Source organism: Topomyia yanbarensis, chromosome 2 (assembly GCF_030247195.1).
Source record: "Topomyia yanbarensis strain Yona2022 chromosome 2, ASM3024719v1, whole genome shotgun sequence".
In the NCBI taxonomy this organism is placed as follows: domain Eukaryota; kingdom Metazoa; phylum Arthropoda; class Insecta; order Diptera; family Culicidae; genus Topomyia; species Topomyia yanbarensis.
In genome coordinates, this window is record NC_080671.1 from 78,126,747 (window position 1) to 78,149,744 (window position 22,998).

The window sequence follows — 22,998 nt, forward strand, 5'->3', positions numbered from 1 at the left end:
TCTATCTCATTGAAAGCTTGAACCATCAAAGCTGTACAGTTTTTAGAATATGTAAGAAGAATGGGAACATGGCTAGGTTTTGAAACTTTAGTGGCAGCAGCGGAAAAATTTGACAGAAATGAAAGCTTACAGAATCAGCGTAGAGAAATGTCAAAAGTTGTGAATTAACAGCTACCGGATGACAGAACTAAGAGCATAGAAAAGAAAGAAGAAAGACGTAGGAAGGCAAACACAAAGGAATGGCGCAATAAAGATGCAGATAAAAAAGAAGCGTATGACATGCAAATAGTCCAAATCTATGTAAAACCTAATAAGATCTTCAACGAAACCGTGTGGAAGGCACTAAGAAGCGCAATGATAGTACCAAGACAATTAAATCTAGGGATGAAACAACAGGTTTGTTAAATGTAGGATCCTTGAATCTAAGAGGAAGCAAAAGACAGAAAAAATAGAGGAGATCGATAATGTTTTAAGATTCTATGATGTAGATATCGCCGCATTGCGGGAGGTCAACACCGATGGTAAAATTAGAAAATCGCGTAACTACAAATGGCATACAGCAAGAGAAGGACAGAACAAATCAAGAGGATTAGCAGTTTTAATTAAAAAGGAAGCAAACATAGTAGTACAATACATAGGAAAGGTAGGAAATTCAGCAGTTCCCGTAAGATTGCAATATCTATCTTCAATTCAAACAGATGCAACGGTTTGCATTTTAAAACAAGTACTGGTACCCATTGAAAATATTCAAATTGTTGGAAAATTTATTTCGTTTTGCTGTGAAAATAAAATGAGGGTTTGTATGCCTACAATGGACCCTTTGCGTATAATGGACCCCCTGACGCTTTTTTGTCAATTATTCCTCATTAATAACTGTTTTAAAGTATACTATTGGTTACAGGACAGCTTTAAGACTTAGACAGAAATTAGAATGTGTTTTTTCACCATAATTCATTTCAAAATTGATATTTGCACTCAATTTCAATCCAGTGCAGCATGACACAGGGTTTGTAAGTAATTGTTTTACTATTATAAAAAGAATACTTCGCTCTGATGTAAATAAACTACGCATGAAAAAGAAGTGAAACTAGGTATCTGCGTATTATGAACCCCTGACACATTAATATAACTAGAAACTTGTAATAGCAACTAATAGAATTAAAAAGAGATGTCAACATTCTGTGGATTCAGTATAATTTTGCAGCTTCTCAGTATTGGATAAACAAAATTTGTGGTTCCTACACCAATCAATAGACAAAAACTAATAACAGTAGGTACAAATACATGAAGGCTGCCATGCAAAAGTTCATTCGAATGACTAGAACCATGTTCTGTCAAAAAAGCGTGTAGGCAATTTGATGTATCACGCTCTTTTTTATAACTTTCTTGAAATCAACGAGCTGTAATTAATTTCATTTTTAAAGTAAGATAATATAGTTCGAAATCTTGTATATATTGCATATATCCAGGCAATATCATGTCAATTATTGTTACGTCCCAAAATAAAACAAAACTAAAGATACAAAGTACATTTATCGAACTTTTTTAGGAAAATAGTAGAAATTCAATAGTTGGGGATTAAATCATGTAAATCATGGGCCCTGTCAGCTAAAAATACTTACGGTTTCTTCAAAACGCTTCAGATATAGCTATCATGAATGTACAAGCAATTGAACTTGTTAATATTGCAAATGCTTTACTCCACTGTATTGTTGATGGATTGTCATGATTCGACCACTAATCAATTCAGACAATTGCCAATTACAATTTTTGCAAACTTGTGTAAGACTTTCTATAATGCAGACCTCATCACCTTACTCATAAACGTCATACAAATCACATCGCTTGATATAAAAGTCATGTTCGCCTTTGAAATCAGCATCAGATCAATTAAAAATTTAATTCATTAGTCAAAGGCTTCGAGTGCCATTGAAATATTTAATGAAAGGAAAAAATAACAAAAAAGAATTATTTTTCATATTTTATATTTTTCTTATACTGCTGTGCTAAAATGACTCTTGATATTACCAGAAAACTGAAAAAAATACAACTTTACGTATTAATTGTTGGATATGCGTATAGTGGATCCGGGTCCATAATGCGCATATTCGACCCTGGGTCCATAATAGGAAAACGGGTCCATTATAGGGATATGGATACCAGTTCGAAATATCGAATTTTACTAAAGGAATCAAGTTGAAATGATTTAATTTTGCATTATATTGTTTGCGGGCTTTTCCCTACTCCAAAGGAAAAAAATTATAAAAAGAAATAATAAAATCATAGGTAATATTTGGAAGGCCATTGTTTATTATACCACAATAAATTGCCCAAGCCGTATGCACCAAATATATACGTCATATATTAAATACACTACGTAACAGCTGCGGGAAATGAATAGGGAGCAACAGAGTATCATTCGAATGGGGGACTAGACAAAGGAACATGGATAGCCAGCCTAAATCACTTGCAAGAAACTTCAAAATGTCTGATTTGAGTTTGACGCACCCTTCTCAAAACAAACCATTAGGTGGGTTCAAGCACGTATATCGAGGTGTTATTATTGTTATTGTTGGAAGGGAATCTTTTCCCCGTGGAGTGCGCGTGAGTGTTTCTGCTCACGGTTCCGCCCAACCCATTTTGGCCCCCTTCATCAACAGCAATAACTTGAAGGTTACTTGTTAAAATATGTCGGAGCTACGGCAAGTCAACCCGCATTCATTGGAACAACCTTGAGCTGATGGTGGCTTTTTATCACATCACATCACAATGACATCTTCATTCCTGCTAAGTTCTTGTAATGTTCCCCATCCGCTCGAGTTTCAGCGATTTAAAAACAATGTTCAGCTCCACTATACGTATAATCCTTCGGTGACGATTATTTTGACGTTCGGAATTGAAAAGAAAAACAAATGCAATCTCGAATAAATATCGATTTCTCGTGTAGTGAATTATATTTGTTTCATTTGCCAAAAGCTTTTATTTTTATTTCTGTCTACATTTGTTATCTATCATTGCTACAATGTGGCATCTATACAGGATCATCTATATAACTCAATTAGTCTACGTTTCGTTGTGTAATTACAGTAACTACCATTACTACTACTACTAATAATAATAATAATACAATAATACATGTAACGATTCGATCTAATCCATATCGGAAAGGGGACCCTACATCCGGTCAGTATAAAATTTGCTTCATTGTTTATATTTTTTATAGAATCATAAAAGAATATTTAAGGATTAGAAAACGGAGTTTCAATAAATACAAAAAGTCGGCTGGTACTATGGATTGAAGCTTTCAATACTACCACACTACTCTAACTGCATATAGTGGTCTGGAGTGTATTCTTTTGGGTCTACGCTTTCGTGGAATAGAGTGTCGCGATACGCTAAAAAGAAAAATAAAGTTCGAAAATAAAAATTTTCTTGGCTGGAATTGTTTCGTTATGCTTTGAGTATCATTTTTAGTACACATAAACCCGCCTAGTCGCTTTTCCGTTCACTGGAACATCAAAAACAGTTTCGACTCTTCTACAAAGCCCAACCAAATTTAAATTGAGCGTTCAAGTCAATTCTTGTGAAATTGATTTAAAATAGAATAAATATTGACAACTGTGTTGTGTTACTTCCAATAGGGATCAACAAAATAAGAAGATGTGTATTTATTTGAAAAAAATTAAATTTGAATGAGGCTGAAGGTTGAAAGCTGAAGCTAACCAAAATTGACACCATAATCAACACTGGGCGAACGATTCGTCAAAGTGGAGTGATATCGCATCTACTTACTGAATAGATGTGTGCAGCGACGACCCTAGCTCGAATTAGAAAACAACTTATTCAATTTTTGTAAGTCTGATTGAAAATCAGATCATTGGTGCGTCAAGATTGGCAGTACTGAGCGGTCTACTTCTATTACTTCAAAAACAGACAGTACCGTAGTATCAGAGACTGTTGAAATGACGGACTCACGAAGTCTTGCCATCTCTGAGATTCGAGTCCGGAGATTTTTTACTGAACCGTAGAGCGATGACTTCAATAGAAACATAAGTATGTGCTGAAACTGGGCAGAATTTTGGATCAAAGCGATTGTTCGATTCAATTTTGGATCACTCGCCGATACAATGCAAGGTTTTGGGGAAGCTTTGCGTTAATCACTGTTCTGAACTATTCACACTTAGATTTGTTTGTTTTTCACATTTTTTGACGGTGTCGGTTTATTTTGATGTATTGCGCTCCCAAAAGCACTAGCAACTCTCGCTGTGGAAGATAAACCGAATGAGCATCATCCATCCTCCACAGTTAAAAGACAAACAAAGCGAAGCAGACAGAACAGTATTGCATGGGAAGCACTCTACCGTGTCTTCCGATATTTTAGGGAAACTCTAGCAAAGGAGCAAGGCTTCCAGCGTTTCTGACAAGCAGTAGCCACAGATGAGCGCTAGCAACAATGAGATACCTTATTAATTTGGTTTTCATTTACATTGTTTTGCAGACGTACGTAACAGTAATCTTCACACTTTTGAAATGTATTGAATCAAACATGATAATAAAATCAGAAAGTTGCTGATTCCATTTTTCAATCAGAGCCGCTTTAAGTTCGCTCATACGTATGGTTTCCAACCCTTCTAATTTGTTCCGGGTTTCCAACCCTTCTAAAAGCCTCCGGTTTTTGTAGGCGATTTCCGGGTTTTACGTCAACTTTTCTGGACCTGGTGAATCAAGGTATAATTTTATCTCTTTTAGTAGTGAATTTAATTCTCTTTTTGCAATATTTTTAAATATGTGAGGGACTTTCACGACTATTTCAATGCAGGTGTATTTTATCTGCTCCGTCTTTTTATGGTGGCCGACATGAGTCTACCAAGTATTTCGAATTTCATGCGCAAAACAAGGAGAATGAAAAACAAAAATGAAAATTTTATCTCAACTTTTCAAAAAAAAAAAAAAACTCCGCGCTAAAGTTATTAAAAACAGTTGAAGAACATTAACTTCCATCAATCAAACTTCAAATCATGTAAATTTTGCTGCTGCTTGGTGAACAGACGAGTGGACCGGTCAGATTAAAAACAAACATGTTTCGCAGTCTACCTTCTGACCTCGCACAAAGCAGAAGCAAAACATCGCTACGCTACCGGCACCAGTAAAGCAAGCCAGCACTTTGTTCTATATCCAGTGCACAAACAGTATTGTATGGTTGGCCCGACTGCGCAGTGATATGAGTCTGCCAAAGGAACAAAAGTGCCCGTGCTATGGGATAACACAATTTCGATCGACTTTAATAAAACTCGTGTTAGACCTACAGTTCAGGAACTGGAAAAATTAGTTAAAGTTAAAATGGAGTTTAATCACGCGAAAATTATGTACATTCAGCTATACCACGTCAAAAACGGTGTTTTGATTACGTTTAGAGGTCTAGCACAGGCAGAAAACTCCATAGCAAAGAACAACATGCAACACAAGGTCGAATTTGATAACACCAGTATCAAAATCCCTGCGTATATGGAAAACGAAATGGCGGACATTCGTATCCATGATTTGGTACCGCGCACTAAGGAATTTGGCATCAAACAAATTATGTCGCAATACGGAGAAATGGAATCTATTACGAATGACATCAGAAATTTCTTCACCGGTATTCCCAACGGCGTTTCTATTGTGACGATGCGAGTGACTAAACCAATACCTTCTTATGTGACTATGGAATGCAAATCATGGCAGATTGCGTAATCTATAAGCAAACAACGCTGACCACATATCATGGACTGACCCCTAAATACCAATTCTGTAATCAGACAGCCCATTACTGAAAAACATGCTCCGAAGCAACTAGTCAAAACTCATCTACTACAGGTAACTCTAACAAGCAGCCACGGACATTTACAGATAAACCAAAACCAACAACCCAATTAACCAATAATAAAGGGACAACGACCACGAGAACCACTCCCAAACCAACAACTAGCATCACTACCTAGAAACAAATACCGATGAAGACAAATTTATAACAGCGTCCCGTGGGAACAAGAAACAAATAAGAACCTCTGACCATGAACAGCAAGAAAGCAATACCCATGATGACATGGACGTGAACAATGTCGCGAGAAAAGACAGACTGAATGACCCACAATCTGCGACGGATAAGAAAACTAATGTTCCACCGCCTAGAATAATGATCTCAACACGCAGCAGCAAACTGCGTAAACAAGATCTGGTAAACGGACATTCTTAGTATTTTTTATTTTCATTTATTGTATAAACTTAAAAGATACCCGGCTCAGTTGTGCGAACGCATTGAACCATGTCAAATAAACATGAAGAAATAAAAAACAATTTTCAAGCTGATAGTCCTATGTTAGAACTTCTCTAGCGATTGTCGTGTCGAATCACAGGATTCTTTGCTTCCCAAAACGATTCCTGGAAAATACCACAGTGTACTTCCCTGGCGAAGCCTTATCAGCTATACTCTCCTTCTGTTAGTTGTGGATTGAATTAAGTTCGATTTGTGTGTTTCGAACTCATCTTGTCAGTAACTAGCACCAACTTGGGACCAGTTAGATGATGTATCAAAAGTAGTACGCAGATTTGCACAAGTTAGACAAAATAACTCAAACCGTTACACGACACATGTGAAAGCCTAGAGCAAATGGCTTGTCCCGAGTGATGTCCCGGGAGGCAAAGACAGAAGCTCTGGAGGTATCACTCGGGACAATCCAGTTACATTAGGCGGTCAGATGTGTCGTGTGACTGTTTGAGTTATTGTGTCTAACTACACGGAAAAAAATCCGTTCACAAATTCATGAACAAAATATCACGATTGCGTTAACTGAACGATTGACGAAAATCGTGATCAAGTTCCTGAAATTATAGATAATAAACCTCGTATTCATGAAACTCTGCGTGTTTTCGAAAAACTAGTTCACACAAAAATGTACATGGCGTTACATTGCAGTGTTTGGTTGAGTTACTGTGGTTGTTCCCTGGACATGTTTTGTTGTGCTTCTTGTTCATAGTTTGCAGATACACTGGTTTGTAGTATATCAATTGAAACGATGTTCATGATTTCAAGAGTTTGGTCACGATTTTGTAATTTCTCATCATTACTGTGATATTCTATTCATGAGGTTTTTTTCTGGCAGAGTAACACAATTTCATGATTTTAGGGCTTTTGTCACGAAATTCGTCAGTTATATTCACTTTTTGTGATATTTTATTCACTAGTTTCATGTTGAATTTTCCTTTCTGTGTGGTGTGACTTATGTTCATGATTCCAGCATCACGATTCTCGTATTTTTTTCTCACGTTATCCTGATATTTTAATCACTAGTAGAGTGTTTTGTGTTCATGATTTCAGGAACATAATCACAATTTTTGATATTTTTGTCTCGAGTAGTGTACTCTATATTCATGATTTCAAGATCTTAATCACTATTTTCGTAATTCATATGCACGTTGTTATGATATTGTATTTTTGAGCTCATTTTCGAATTCGACACGTGGAATAATGAGACTCATGTTCATGTTTAATTACTATCGGATTTTTTACTCGTAGAAACGTGACAATATGATTTGATTCATAAAAGCGTAACTGATTCGCGGTATCTTGTTTTGTAAATTGCATCACGAACACGATTTGTGGCTCTATAATATATTCTTTGCGCTCAGCGCAGTTTTCCTTTTCTGTTCAAACATCACATTGAACTTAATGAAATGAATAACGATGTTCGAGATCCTAATAGTTTTCTTATATCTGCTTCTCGCACCTATTACTAGTCGCTACGAGCTGGAAATAACTATATGATATTTCGTGAAAAAATACTAATTTTGTGAAATAGTTCAAGTGAAAATTTTAAGGTCATGTGCAGAATTGCATGAAAATGATTATGTATGTTTTTAAATTATCACTCAAGATAGATCGTGAACCATGTACTACGAATCATGAAATAGGTCAAAACTCCATGAATAAAATTTTATGATTTTGAGAACCATTTTACGGGACGAATGGTCAGTCGTGACTATTAGACTAGAAATCATGAATCAGTGCACGTATACATGTATAACATTTTATTATTTTGTGAACTATTTCACGAGCACGGATAATTGAAACATGAATTGATATTTCATGAGTAATATTCCAGGTTTCGTGAAATAGTTCACGAGAAAATATGTTTTGATGTTGTGAACTACTTCACAATCACGAAAATCAGACAATGCTTAAGATGTAACAAATCATGAATCAATTTACGTCGCATAGTCGAACTCGGAATAATGTTCCAAAAGCTATGAATGAAATCACGATTCAAGCTTCGGTTTCATGAATAATGTTCATAAAGTTGTGAATTAGTTCACTTTGGTAATGATATGGCGGAAACCGTGACTGAAGTCCACTAATAAAAGCATTATATAGGCGTTACTGGATGGAAATGGAACATAATTATAAAACGTGATTTTTGTTCTTGGCCCTGTTTCCGTAACGCAGAAACGTGATTGTAGCCCTTTATTCACGATTTTGGGAACAACATTTTCCGTATAGTGCTAATTTGGATACTAGTTTAGATATATCGTCTAACTTGGCCCCAAGTTGCGACTGCGTCGGTGGTTAAGTGGTAAGCGTGACCGCGACTCATTCCAGTTGGTCTGGGTTTCAATTCCAGGCGAGGTCTTTGAGATTTTTCGGAGGTGAATAAATCTGTGGTCCCGTCTTCCTTCGGAAGGGAAATAAAGCCGTTGGTCCCCGGTCCATGAGTTGATGGATCGATATCTAGTCCAGAAAGTGGAGTCACCTGTTTCTGGCGTCGGTAAAGAAGAAGTAGAATCCAACTTCTAAACTTACTAACAAATATCCTCCTCCCGTGATACTTGTGAAGTGCGCAGTAGTATATACGGCCTCTAGCAAAAGCAAGTATCGGACTAACCATTCCTTCCCTTTCCTTCCGCGATCTACGTTCGGATCTGGCTGGCGCCGGTATTGATCGATAAACACTTTAGGATCCTGGATTACCAGGAGTTGCACATTGAGAGATGTTTCGCTACTATCAAGCATAATTATCTACTTATTCCCTGTAGAACTTCAGCTAGTCCAGATCGATAACGGAATAGCAGCCAGGGGTGGTCACACAAGCTCAAACAAGCTCAACCTTGTTGGCCCCAAGTTGGTGCTAGTTACTGACAAGATTAATTAGAAAATAATATTGCATAGGTTAATTTTGATTTCTTTGCGATTAACTGGGGACGTGACACCCAACTAAACCAATGAAACCGTTTACTATCACAACAATATATAGCTAAATACGTTTCAAGTGGTCTATCCCCTGCTCAGTAACAATCGGCAGGTCAAACCAATTGAAGCATTTCAAGATGTACGCCAAACTCAGGGCGCAATTGATCTCGATGAAGCGATGATTACCAGAGCTTCTTCTCGGCTTAAATCTTCTTTCAACCCGGGACCCAAGGGATTTCTTTTAGAGCTTCGACACATTATCATTTTGGAGACCCCTGTTGTTAGAAATCCGCAAACATGTCTTCAGTCCATGAGAAGGGAATCAAGCGAGACATCAATAACTATCTTGGAATAACTTCACGAAGTGCTGTCGCCAGTTGGTGATTGTAGAACCGCGTCAGGCTCAATGCAAGCAGTAGGAAATTGAACAGCGACTAATCTAACACGTCTAACATCCTACATAACTGAGAGTATGGAACGTCGCGCTCAAACTGATGTCATTTACACAAATCTATTTGGTGTTTTTGATGTAGTAAACCACAATATAACAATCGTCAAATTGAAGAAATTTGTAATCAAAGGTAGTTTTTGCAGTTGTTTCAATCCTAGTTCACATATCGAGAGAAAATATTTGTCATTGCAGATTGTCGGGAACCATCAGCTAGTTCTACGTTATGCTTAGACCAGGGAAGCTACTTGAAACCGTTGATGTTTCTGCTTTACTTCAATAACATGTAATTAGAGCCGAGGGCTTCTCGCCGGTCCTTCGCAGACGATCTCATTCGCTCTATTGAGGATTTGCAGATTTGCCCAACAGCAGCTTGAAATCTTTGCTGATTGTGGTGTAGCAAAACCTGCGTGTGTTAATCTGAAGAAGCGTTTAGCTGTCGAATTCTCATGTAAAACAGTCTGGCAGAGCTCTAACTGAAAGGCTCACAGATATGATTAATTGCTGACGAAAATTTGGGAAAGTTTTACCAGGTACGTTTGAAAGAGGATGAACAGGAGATGTCACCCTTCGGCCATCCGTCCTGAGTTTTTAATCAACTGATATGGTCCCTATACAGCCTGAAAGTTCCGTAAGCTATCAAAGGGACTTATTTCCACATAGGTATGAAACTTTTGGCGGCTTAGGCAGATCGGATTCAAATTCGAAACACTTTTTTTCATATGATCTGACACGAGTTTTTGGAGTATAATTAACCAAAACCCATAAGCAGTTTCTGTTATTGAAGTTCAGCTTTTTCTGACATTTGATTGGAACAATAGCTGCATTCGAAAATGTATCACTTTTTCACATTTTTCCAAATAGGGTTGCCACACTTCCGAGTTTGACAGAGCCTTCGGTTTTCGGAAGCGATCTCCTGACCTCCGAGTTTTAGATCAATTTCTCTCGTTCGTTCGACTTATCGTCCACAGCGAGAGTGGCTGGTGCTTTTGTATTCTTTGTACTTAGCCAGGGAAGTAAAATTCTACACCTAATTAAACCGACAAAAACGTTCACAAATGTGGAAAAATTGCAGCCTAATTTTGACGGCATAGACGAGTGGTGCGCATTAGGCTTTGCAAAAACGTAACACTCTACGATGAGTGTGAGATAATTTTCCAATCAATTAGCGCTAAACTTCATGACGAGTTACAGAAGGAATAAAAGAGTACATATTGTCCCTTTTGCACTCATTAGGTAGTAAAAAGTGCTCTGAAATGTCGAGCAATCGCTCTGATCAAATTTCTGTATGGTTTCTCTTACGGCCAATTTCTTCACTGAATGAAAACAGGCTTTTGCTTAAAACCAGTTTTCGGTTTGCTGGTGACCAGTTAACTGAAAACCGGTTTACAACTAGCAATCCTATTTCCAATCTAGCAGGGTTTTTAAATAGTCGTAGTTTGCGCACGAATACACCAGAAGCAAATCACCAAACAAATTATAGAAAGGGTGTTGAATTCAGGATTTATGTACAGTCGTGAGTACTGTTTGATTCCGCATTTATGTAAATATCTACCCTAGCATACACACTGAAATAAATTTATCATTGCGTTCGCACATATTAACACACCCCAAACCACAGACAGTCGAACACCTAAATTGCTGATACCCATTCGAAAATGCAGTAACTGATCCTAACCAGCACTCTAGCCCCATTTGGAATCCAGCCTTTTGTTATACGTCAATAGTCCAACGCAAATAGGAATAATTTGCGTGCACATTTAAATATTTGCGCTCGATTTCCATCTGAATATGCAGATTAGGAAATTCAATTTTCACTTTCGCGGGGCAAACAATACGCGGGTTTGCTCACGAATGTGTAATTTCATTTAACTATTAAGTTAATTTCACGCCCATTAATGGACGGTATAATCGAGAAGCGATGCCCAACCGTGCACTGGGCCACGAGTGACTCCCGAATTCCAATCCACGCCTAACAAAGTAGCGCCCCTAAACAAACGGACCGGAATAGTACACCCTTTTCTTCCTTGGCAGAATGATCGGTTTCGAGCAGAGTCCGGAATCATCCAGGAAGTGTTCGTAGTTTGCATTCGCCGGCTCCGTAGAGGATGGTTTGTTCTTCTCGATCTTAGGCGTCTCGTTTAACGTCATCAGCTCTTTGAACGATATACTGTTGTAGGGAATCTTCCCGTTCTTGGTCGTCATTGGATTCTTCTGAATAATATCCGGAGGGGGCACAATTGGTGCCATCGTTTTGTAGGCTTCATCCAAATTGTACTCTACATTTTCCAGGTCGCTTCCACTTGCTTCTGAACTGTGACCATTTGTGGAATTGTTTTCTTCAGCCGGTTTCTCCTCCAAGACAGTGCTGCTCAGCTGTTCCGCTGGTGTTCCCGAATCCGTCTCTATAATTATGTCCGGCTGGTTTGGTTTGCCGTACTCAGCATCCAAATTGTACCAATCAAATTCGGCTTGAATGGGCAATTTGCTGTCTTCGGCAATGATGACCGGAGCGAGTGGTTTCTTGGCCGGAGATGTTTTCGGTGAATTCCCGTTCTGGGCGTTTTGCGCGCTTGGAGATTTCAAATTTGGTATATACGAACCGGATTTACTCGGACTGGTGGGAGTAAGTGAGTTCACATTTGTACTTAAAGGCTTAACCGGCGCGTTTGATTTGAACACCAATGGTCGGGCTGGTCTCGGCAGTGATCCGTTCAACTTCACATTCATACTAAGATTCGTCGTCGATCCGGAATTAATCTTGCTTAGAAAGCTTGTCTTATCTATCGATTTTAGTTTCGACTGAATTCCCAATGTTGGGATATTGCTGACGTTTCGGAATCCCATTTCTTTAACGGGAACATGTCTCTTCGATGCATTCCTGATCGCTGGCGATTGCTTGTTAATCTCTGCTATAATCTCTGAAAGCTGCTCACGAAATTCGCCATCTTTCTTTGTTGGTGTACTTTTCGCAGGCGTCCCATTGTGCGATTTAGTTATGTAATTATCCTGACTGATGAACTTTGTCAACGTTTCCTTCTTCGGAGGCACAATTTCCGCTACATTTGGAAGCTTTGGAACATCTGCAAACGATTCCTCCGGATCGGTACTTTTCTTGCTTTCAGTTTCCTCCAATTCTTCGTCGACCACAGAATAATCATCCTCGCAAGATTCCTTGTGAATCTCCGCTACAATCTGAACACATTTTACAGAGTCTTGAATCTCACTTATGGAACAATAATCCGGCTCAGATTCGGCAATATCGCTGTTGCCGGAGGAACTTTTCGGCTTGATTTGTACCATCCGTTGTTTGGATATTTGCTGCAGCTTAAGCAAATTTGCCGGCTTCGGTGGTAATGCTGGCGGTATCTTTCGCTTTTCAGCAGCAGCCAGCTCACGTTCACGGTCTTCCGATCCCAGCTTGGATTCCATATCTACATAGTAGTTGGAATAGGAATTCTGTTCCGAGCCGATAGGTTCGTACTCGTTGCTATAGATGCTATGAATTTCGTATGTTGGCGATGATTTTTCATCTTTTCGATGCACCGGAGAAGGTTCCAGATTAATTCGTGGAACTTGAACCATACTGTTTTGGGTAGAAAAATGAACTCGTTTAGATCGCACTTGGGTAGGTTCTTTCGGCGGTTCCTGAGCTTTTATGTACAGCTCTTCCTCGTTCACGTCGGTCGATTCTTTGTTCTCTCCAAATCCATCCATCGATTGTTGAAGAAGTATCTAAAACGATTTATTTGATTAGTTATCCTACTAGTATTATAAAGAAACAGATTTACCTGATTAACACACTCCAGAACAGGATTTACAGCCGCATTGCTGTAAGGTTTCCCCAATGCTGTATCCGAATCCTCCATATCACTGGCACTCGCATACCAATCGTCACTTGTTTCAATCGTCTGCTTCATTTCCATTCCTTCCGTGTACTTCTGCTGATTGCTGGCACTTCTTCCATCTTGATATCCCTCATAGAGGAGACTTTCCTCATCAGTTTCCTTCAGAGTGCCCGTCGTTCTAACATCATCTACACTCCCACCCTCGTCGATTCGAGTGATTGGCTTGAGGCCGTGCATCGAATTGATTCTGTTCGAATACGACGGCTCCACGACATCATAGTTATTAGCTTCCCTTCCCTTGTATTCTTTACTATTCTCCTTATCGCTTTCATAATTTTCATAAATCACAATTTTAGGCACATTCTTATTTGGTTCGATATTTTCGTATGTTTCGTTGTTCTCTCCCGTCGAACCACAGCTAGTACTAAGCCCGGGCAGCTTGCCTCCGTTGACGCTGCTGCTGGTGGTGCTTTTGAAACTGCTCTGTCGCGATGGCCGCTGGTAGCTCTGGTAGGATCGTTTGCTAGTATATTTGCGGCTCCGTCGGGCATCCTTAAACGAATTGGCACGTACATATAGCGACGAGTCCTGCTCCTCACTCGACGAGGCGTACTCTACGCTGTTCACCGAAAGATTCTCTGGAAAAATATGAAAACGTTTGTATTAAAAATTTTAGTACAACATTTGTATATAAGTTTTTTCAAGCGTATCAAACTACTATTCACCATTATTTTATTAAAAATCTTGACAAATTGAAGCTACAGTAGCAAGATAGCTTAATTAAGCCTCGCACTAGTTTTATTTACGAAAACTTCCATAACAAAGCCCATCAAGCTTCAACCAGTAAAGATTCTGACAATAGAAATATAGCACTAGTCCTGCATTTGTTCTTTTCCGAAGATAATAGTCTATGAAAATTTAATTCAACCCTTATTTTTCCCAAAGGAAAAAAAATCATGTATCAATTTGCACTTAAGGGCACAAAACCTAACTTAAATAAGTTGGATTTGAATGTTTCGTGTACCACTCGTCAGTAACTGCCACCAACTTGCTATCAGTTAGACGATATATCCAAACTAACGCCAAATTGGCGGCAGTTAGGCGCTAAGGCCAAACAGTTCACACATCATGTGTGAACGCCTAAAACAACTGGCTGGTATTGAGTGATGTCTCGGTTAGCCAAGCATACAGGGTTGCTGACGAGTATAGAGAACCGGAACATTCAAATCCAACTTATTTAAGTTAGGTTTAGCGTAAATTGGCACATCCAATTTTTTTCACAGGTGTTTGGCTCTAATACCAGAAGACAAGAGTTCGGTTCCCTATACTCGTCAGCGACCCAGAGCTTCAGTATTCGGCTAACCTACACACCAAAAAATATGAATTTTATCATTAACGTAATTGCAAACATGAAATAATTTAACAACCAGATATTCACGAAATGATGAAACATTATCCTGTTCCGTTTAACCCTTTATAAGGCAGTGGCAACTATATTGCCACCTTTACGTTTCGTTCATAACGCAGAAATATGAAGTGAGAAGTGTTTCTATCTTATGAAATCTACTTATTAGGAGTCTGGAAACTCTTCTTATTACTTTTTATTGAGGTACAGTGAAAAGTGTCAGATTTGTGAAGAGTTTTTTGAAAAAATACGGCGATTTCCTTTTTTTATAATAAAATTAGCTGGATTTTGAAAAAAATACTCTAGACCCGATAAGTTGGTGATGTAAATTTGTAAAAACAACTATTTTTAATCCGAAAATTTGGTTTATGAGTGTTAAAAATTACAAAGAAAAAATTAAATAAATAAATGAACGTCTGTAATCTGTGATCTCATTTTTCAACTTATCCTCAGAATCCAGGGGTTATTTACTGTTAATCAGGTAATAACCAGTAAATCACCTTAATTTCTTTCTGAATTTCCGATCCAGTTCGATTTGTCTTTATATTTCCGCCAATCTACCAATACATCAAACATTAAGAAGACTGACGTTTTCTAACGGCGGTACCAAGTATATTTACAAAACATTATTTTATTGCGAAGTAAATGTAAATATATTCTAAACTAAGTGAAAAAACCGTGTTTCTATTAATACAGGTCGGACTCGATGATCCGGGGATTTGAAAAAAATCTCACCCCGGATAATCGAATCAAACTTTTTTTGCGTTATTTCATGAATTTAAGCTTCATTCGTGGAGAAATTGGAAATAAAATGACCAGGACAAATTTTCCTATTATGGTAAATATAAATGTACCTATTTTGGCCCTAATCGATTTTTCAGACTTTCAGGGTGTGATTTGTATTTTCAGTTGGTTTTAATTTATTATTCATATTGGTAACGAGTTAACGATATGTATCAGTTGTTTATAGCTATTTGCACAAGAATTTTAAGATTAACTTTTCAATAAGGTGTGTCTTTTGCAATACAAGTCAAACTCGATTACCCAGGGCTTAGATTTTCCGAGGTAACTGATTCGATTATTTGAATACCAGAAAAAATAAATTTAGTAAGTAAACTGGGGCTTGTCTGTTTCTTGGCTCCAGTTTAATTTACGTGGAGTGTCACATATCACAACTAACATGTCTAGTCATTCTAATTAGAAGATTGCGCGCTGTGCACCCACAAAGAGATCCTTCTCTTTGTCCTTGTAGCATCATTTAGTTGACCAATACTGGATTGTTAGGTAATAACTACGCGTGTAGTCTTCGCAAACTGTTCCACTAATACTTGTCACTAGCGAAGGACTACCAGGTTCCCGGACGCCTCAGCGAGAAATACTGCTGGCGCCCTCTTTAAATAGCCAATCATCCATCTTTGCTTGAGCTACCAAAGAATTGAAATCACCTCCAGTGACGGCCGGGTCTCTTTTCAGAATCTCGTTAACCATTTCTTGACCAACTACCGCGTATAGGGTCCCAAAACTATTTTTTCTTAAAACTGTTGGCGTCAAGAAACACGAAAAACCTAGTTTAAGAAAGATAAGTGCTTCTTTTGCAGCTGCTCAATATTTACCTTCCGATCTAGTCCAATTGCATGAAAAAGGTAATTGAGGGCAATCTAAATTAGAAAGTTTTAGCAATTTTCAATAATATTCCCAGGCTAAGAAAATATTCCAAAATTTCATTTTCGCCATTAACAGAAACTATCCCTGGCAGCACTGCTTCAGCAGAACCCAATCAGATTAATTGTAATAACTTCTGTTCTAATACTAATATTTATAACTTTTAGTGCTCAAATGAAAGATCTTAGTCGCAGTTATTAGTCTTACTTGACGATGTGTAAACCAAAAGTTATAGTCATATAGAAACATGGTTTTTCATCAACCAGAAGGGCATGAACGGGTTAAAAATGCTATTGGAATTCTGAGCAGGAATCACTTATTGAAGGGGACAATGGGAGAAGAGCAATATTGTTTGTGTCAAAGTCCACTGGAACTCAAAGCAGGATATTTATCAGAAGATTACACCGGATTCAAATGATAATAGGACCATGATTCTGTCAGTATCTGGAATAAAGCATAATCTTCAGCAGAATTCCATCTTGAGAAATATTCCACTAGACTAGAAGTTTTTCTCTAGAATCCTGCATCAAAATTCAAAGAAAAAACCGTAGAAATACGGATAAATATTGAATCGAAGTTCTGAAATAGATTCCATTGGGATGCTAAGAAAAGTTCGATCAAAATCTTGAAAAGTATCCAAGCAGAATCCTGAGAAGCATGTCATCATTATCCCAAGAGATAGCCAGAAACCGACCGAGCAATGTAGGTATAATGACGTTTTATGTGGCCTACAGTAACCGATGTACTACGAGAAAAATGTACTTTTAGTGTAAAATTGAAAAGTTGCATATTTTGCAATATTGGCATTAAAAACTATTCATTTTTTTTGGAATTGCTAAACAAATCTTAAAAAAATATCTCGCTGATTGATTCTAGTGCAAACAGTACCAGAGATATAATCCGAAGAAAAACATTTTTTTAAACAATTTGTTAAAATTAACCGTTATGTGTCAAACAAAAAACACCTATAACAGGCCAACGAGGGTACCCGGGTACCCACAAATTAAAATGCTCATAACTATGGCTTCCTTTAACCGATTTTGACATTTTTAGATGTTTTAGATTCAGGTACTCGTCCACTTTTGGATTCTGTAACATTGAACTGGATGAATGGATCTGGTTCTTGGTAATCCGGATTTTCCGGAGTAATGTTCTAGTACTAGTGTATGACTTGTAAATTTAAATAATGCCCTAGCTAAATGAGTATCAAAACTCTTCAAATTGTCTCGGAAGTCTATTATTTATTGTTACGGGACCCTATGGTAGTTTGAAAAATGGAATTGGAATGGAATGTCCATTCACGGCCATACGGGAACCTGCTCCGGAATGTCCGTTCCGTGGTGAAATCACCAAATGGTTCCTATACCACGAGATACAGCCCATTGAAGCTATGCCAAGAATTTTGATATCCATATTGCTAGTATTCCATTGAAATTCACAAATAGTATCAAAGCACTGGAACATGCTTCCGGAAATCCGGATTCCCGGGAACCGGTTGAAATAACCCGATTCATTTTTACCAAGTCCAAAAGTGGATGAGTTCTTGAATCCAAAACACCCAAAAGCATCAAAATCGATTAGAAATTACCTTAGTTATTGGCATTTCAGTTTTGGGGGTACCCGGGTATCCACGTCGGCCTGTGACGTAGTAAAAAATTCAGGAGCCCCTCCTCACTCTCTTCTTACTACATCAAAAACATTATTACCCCAAAAGCTTGACTTAGTGAAGTTCTAAGATGTCACAAAGTTTCAATTTCCAGCTACGGATAAAACATCGGAATTTCATTATTTGTAACCTAAAAAGGTATCCGGGTACCGCGTCGGACACATAACGGTTAAGAGTGTTCCCATGGACTGAGGGGATGTTTGAACGACAAAACAATTTAGGTTATTATATATTGGCTCTAAATGAACAATTTCTTCAAAACTGGTTCCAATCCATGAAGGTCGATTCCAAGTTTTGTTTTTTAGGTCACTTTGCGCGGAATAACCCATATATAAGCTATTTTTGAGGTAGGTTAAAATTTGAGAGGAGGTTAACTCTAGACCCCCAAATTGCCCGAAAAAATGTTCTATTGACTGCAATGATCGAATTAGCACTATAATAAGACATTATAGTTGAAATTTGATTTTTTTTTTCAAAACACCCGGATAATCGAATCATTTTCCCCGGATAATCGAATCACGTATAATCGAATCCCCGGATAATCGAGTCCGGCCTGTATAACATCCATTAATAGCCCCAAATTCTGGGCCTTATAAATAATATTACATGAAACATACCACAGACCTACCAGACAAGACACTAAGAACAATTCCTTGAAAAAATGTGATCATCACATCGAAATTAAACTCGCTTTGCACACTATCACTGCCTGGTGGCGATCTTTTAAACTAACGATCTCGTTATTTGTGCTGCCGACCGAATTCCGGGTAATGTATAGATTTGTTACAGGCACCTACACTATGTGAGCAAGCAGGATTACCTATCATTAACGCAGAATATGATGTGGGCAATTTGATTGTTCCGTGCGCTGTAATGTGCGTTATTCCCCACAAGCCAGTCTCTGAAGTTAGTGGAAAGTGCGCAAACCATAGTATTGATGCTATTGAATTGAAGAATAATTATTTCCGTACAATGCCACTGATTCGCCTTATTTGATTTGCAAATGTAATTACAGTTGTGATTCGCTGGTTGGACATTTTTTAACAGGGCCGCTTTTTAGTTGGACCTCCGCTAGTTGGACCATTGGAATCAAATTCGTTAGTTGGACAGAGGTGTGGCCCAAGCAGCGAATCACGACTGTACTCTTAACAATTATGAATATCATATTCTATTCTACTCTTATTTGACTGCAGCAGAAAAACATGATTAAATCGTTGTTCGGTGCACTTAGATGGCAACTGCTTTCTCCTGACATTGCTCCCAAGCTATCTTCTCAAAAATGTACACCCCCGTTTTCGTCATACTTACTTAGAGTCGTGGTTTTAAGACGAACGATTATGAAAAGCAATTGTAGAAGTTTCATTCTTGTTTCAATTTAAAACCGTTTATTTGGCACAATAACAATAACGACAATAGCAGCCGCAAGCTGTTACAAGCGTTACTTTTAGAGCCCCTTGGCCCCTTGTTTACTTGGCTGATCAGCTGTTCTTTGGAAAACCTGTGAACAGCTGATCAGCCAAGTAAGCAAAGAGCGCACCAAATGTCATTCCGCTCGAGCAGGAGCTCGGAAAGTACCTCTATGTAACGCAGCGTGTACTGGCTCATAGTGTGTGTTTGGCCATTCTTGTCATATGGTTACGCGCCTCTTGCGGTGAACACTGAAAGTAATGAGCATAATAAATTAACGTTTGAAAAGCCGTTAAATTTTTGCAATACTATGGTTTGCGTACTTTCCACTAACTTCAGAGACTAGCTTGTGGGGAATAACGCACATTACAGCGCACGGAACAATCAAATTGCCCACATCATATTCTGCGTTATTGATAGGTAATCCTGCTTGCTCACATAGTGTAGGTGCCTGTAACAAACCTATACATTTCCAGGAATTCGTTCGGCAGCACAAATAACGATCTAGGCGTCTTTTTCGTTTAATTAATGTTTGGTGTTAGTTTCTGTGGTCTATAATAACCACTTACGCATACCAATGCATCGCCATATCAAATACATGAAAGTGTCAAACAGATGGTAGAGTTTAAAATATCGCCACAAGGCGGTGATAGTGTGCAAAGTGAGTTTAATTTCGAAGTGATGATCACATTTTTTCAATGAATTGTTCTTAGTGTCATGTCTGGTAGGTCTGTGATAGTTTTATAAAAATTTGAATTACAGGTGATAAGAGAAAAAACCAAAACATGCAATTTTTGTATTTTTGAGGTTAGATTGGTTGTTTTAGATTCAAAAATGTTCACCTAGAATTTGGATTTATCAATGGATAACCTGGACTATGAACACATGCACTCTTTAATCCAATAGTTTTCGCCCACTATCGTGTTTTTATCCAGATTCCGAAGTTCATTTTAGTATGAACTGAAACCGAAAGAACAATTTCTTAGTGATGTAACAACAAATTTAACTGCTATATATTTTTCAGATAAAGAGAACATATTTTCTTCATCAAAATTACATTTTGTTGGAAGAAATAACATTTAATTGGAATATTCAAAGAGTTTATGAAATTCAAAATTTACTTTTCGATACACTTTGACAAATGAAAATAAAAACATCATCTTTGCACTCTCGTACCGTCTGGCGGTCGACATCCAGCGTTAGATTACAAATATCATTCGCTTGGTAGATACTATACAGTATTCTAAGTAGAAATCATCGTAATTCTATGTGGCTTACAATAGGCACTTCAACAGGTAATTCGCAGTAAAAGAATTTATTTTTGCTATGGCAGTCAGGCTGACCTAAAGCACATAGTTTGGCAGATTCGAGATCGAAATTAGCAGTCGCATATGGGTCTTCCATGCGATGTGATCAAGGCACGTGTAATCGACCTTCACGGATTTGAACCGAATTTGGAGAAATTGTTTATATAGGGCCAATATAAAAAAACCCAAATTTTTTGTGTCAATTCAATCACCCCTCGGGCCATGGGAGCTCCCCCCGTTTTGACAAATTGTCAAAACTCTTGATTTTCTTTTAATCATATCTCCGGTTCTATTTCTCTAGAATCAAACCGGAAGATGGTTTATGAAGAAAATTGTTCAAGGAGTCAATTTTTGGCGGCAGTGCTGCCAACTGTGTGATTTTTTCAGTTAAATAATAAAAGTTAATTTTTCTCTCAATACATATATTTTGATTTTAAAAATTTCAATGACATCGTGTTCTTCAGACATTTTTACATAAAAACACTTATAATCTTAATATAATTTGAGCGCATCTTACTTTGAAACAATCACATTGAAGGAATTACAAACAGCATTTCTAAATTCCTTCTAAAGAACTTTAAATTTATAAACAAATATGTAGACCAATCTGTCTGGTAAAGTTGCTGTGCTACCAGGAAGAAATCAATTCAAAGGATTTTGAAATACATGCCAAATGTAAAAAACCTTGTACATATCTAAAAATTTATATTGAATATATGACCACCGACCAGCAATGGTAATCGTTGTATGAGAATATGATACACATTTATATCATTAGGGGGATTAATATGAATTATTTGTCATATCCGCCAATTAAGTTACATAACGCAATTACCTGTATTTACACTCTCCCCGCCATCGCCTCGATATTCGCCGGTCTGCGTCCCACTGCAGCGAACCTCCTGCTGCCCGTAGTAACTTCTCCGGCATTTAGGACAATACTGCGCCACCTCAGGCAGATCGATATCTGACTCCGCATCGACGCCCAGCTTCCGCTTCATTCGACTAATCGTACAGTTCTGCCGGTTGATCACGTCATCCTTCTCGTGCAACTGCTGCCGAATCAGCCTGTGCTCACTCTGGAGCCGCGCCTCGAAATAGATCAACGCTTTCAGTAATCTCGAAAGCTGATCATCGCGAAACTTACGCTCCCATTCCAGCTCGTTGCTGACTAGTTTCAAGTGGTGCTTGGTGCTGATGACTCCCTCCAGAGTGGAAGCCGAACGACGCTTTTTGCTGCCCGTTCCCGCCACCAGACGGTTCCCACTGGGAGCCTTCCGGGCTCCGGGTAGCGTTGCTCCTGTGATAACGCTGCGATCATCACCGTCGGAGCTTGCATCCGGGTTGCGTAGCTCCGTCGTCGTCGAACAGCTATCATCGTTCATGGTGTCGTACGTGCCATTCGTCACCTGTGAACAAATGGAAGGAAAATGGTTCGGTGTTTAGATTCGAGGTGAACTACATGCATACGGGCATTAAAAGTTATAGGAAGTAAACGTTGCGAATGCTGAAATGAGCACTGAGCTGCTTTTTTATCGGGTGGCTGGTCGTTTCTGTGAATGCTAGCATTCCTACCAGCATTTCTTATCAGGGCCGATTGTGAGGCAAACAATACTGCCGCCGTAGAACTAGCCTCACGCCCGTTCGTTATTACCTGTCACAAAAGGAATTGAATGAATGCTAAGACTTCGTGTTTGATGTTTTTCCAATTATTTACTGCTGATAAACATATTAAATTTAGTCATACATTCGAAGATCAGTGAAGAAAAATACAAAAACATTCTCATGGTCACCATAGTGACAATGACGTACTTTAATCCTATAAGAATATTTGTTCTGGTGCTACACTTTGTATGCACGTCACTCTGATAGCTGTAATTGCACCATAATGGACCGCAATAGATTTGCAATTAGGCCACTTAACCAATCCTGCCGGCTTAATTTTCCCGAACACCCATTAATTTCCCACTGGCTTTTCAATCACGCAGGCAGTCGACAAAAATCGGAACAGTTAACAGGCCCGCAAACATCA

At 38.3% G+C, this 22,998-nt stretch overlaps 1 protein-coding gene across 2 annotated transcripts in view; it reads right to left on the bottom strand.

Annotated features, from left to right (window-relative positions):
• Positions 1–2,920: 2,920 nt before the first annotated feature.
• The window catches only part of LOC131678505 (uncharacterized), a 172,673-nt gene continuing 152,595 nt past the window's right edge, over positions 2,921–22,998 (bottom strand). Inside the window, exons 1-4 of one of the 2 annotated variants that reach the window (XM_058958701.1) lie at positions 22,437–22,513; positions 21,802–22,375; positions 13,463–14,157; positions 2,921–13,406 (exon numbers count right to left, since the gene is read on the bottom strand). In XM_058958701.1, the coding sequence (XP_058814684.1) occupies positions 11,661–13,406; positions 13,463–14,157; positions 21,802–22,375; positions 22,437–22,442 (3,021 nt within the window). In that variant the 5' untranslated portion in view covers positions 22,443–22,513 and the 3' untranslated portion in view covers positions 2,921–11,660. Of the gene's footprint in view, positions 13,407–13,462; positions 14,158–21,801; positions 22,376–22,436; positions 22,514–22,998 lie in introns of those variants that run through there. The other variant, XM_058958700.1, reaches the window with a different exon arrangement.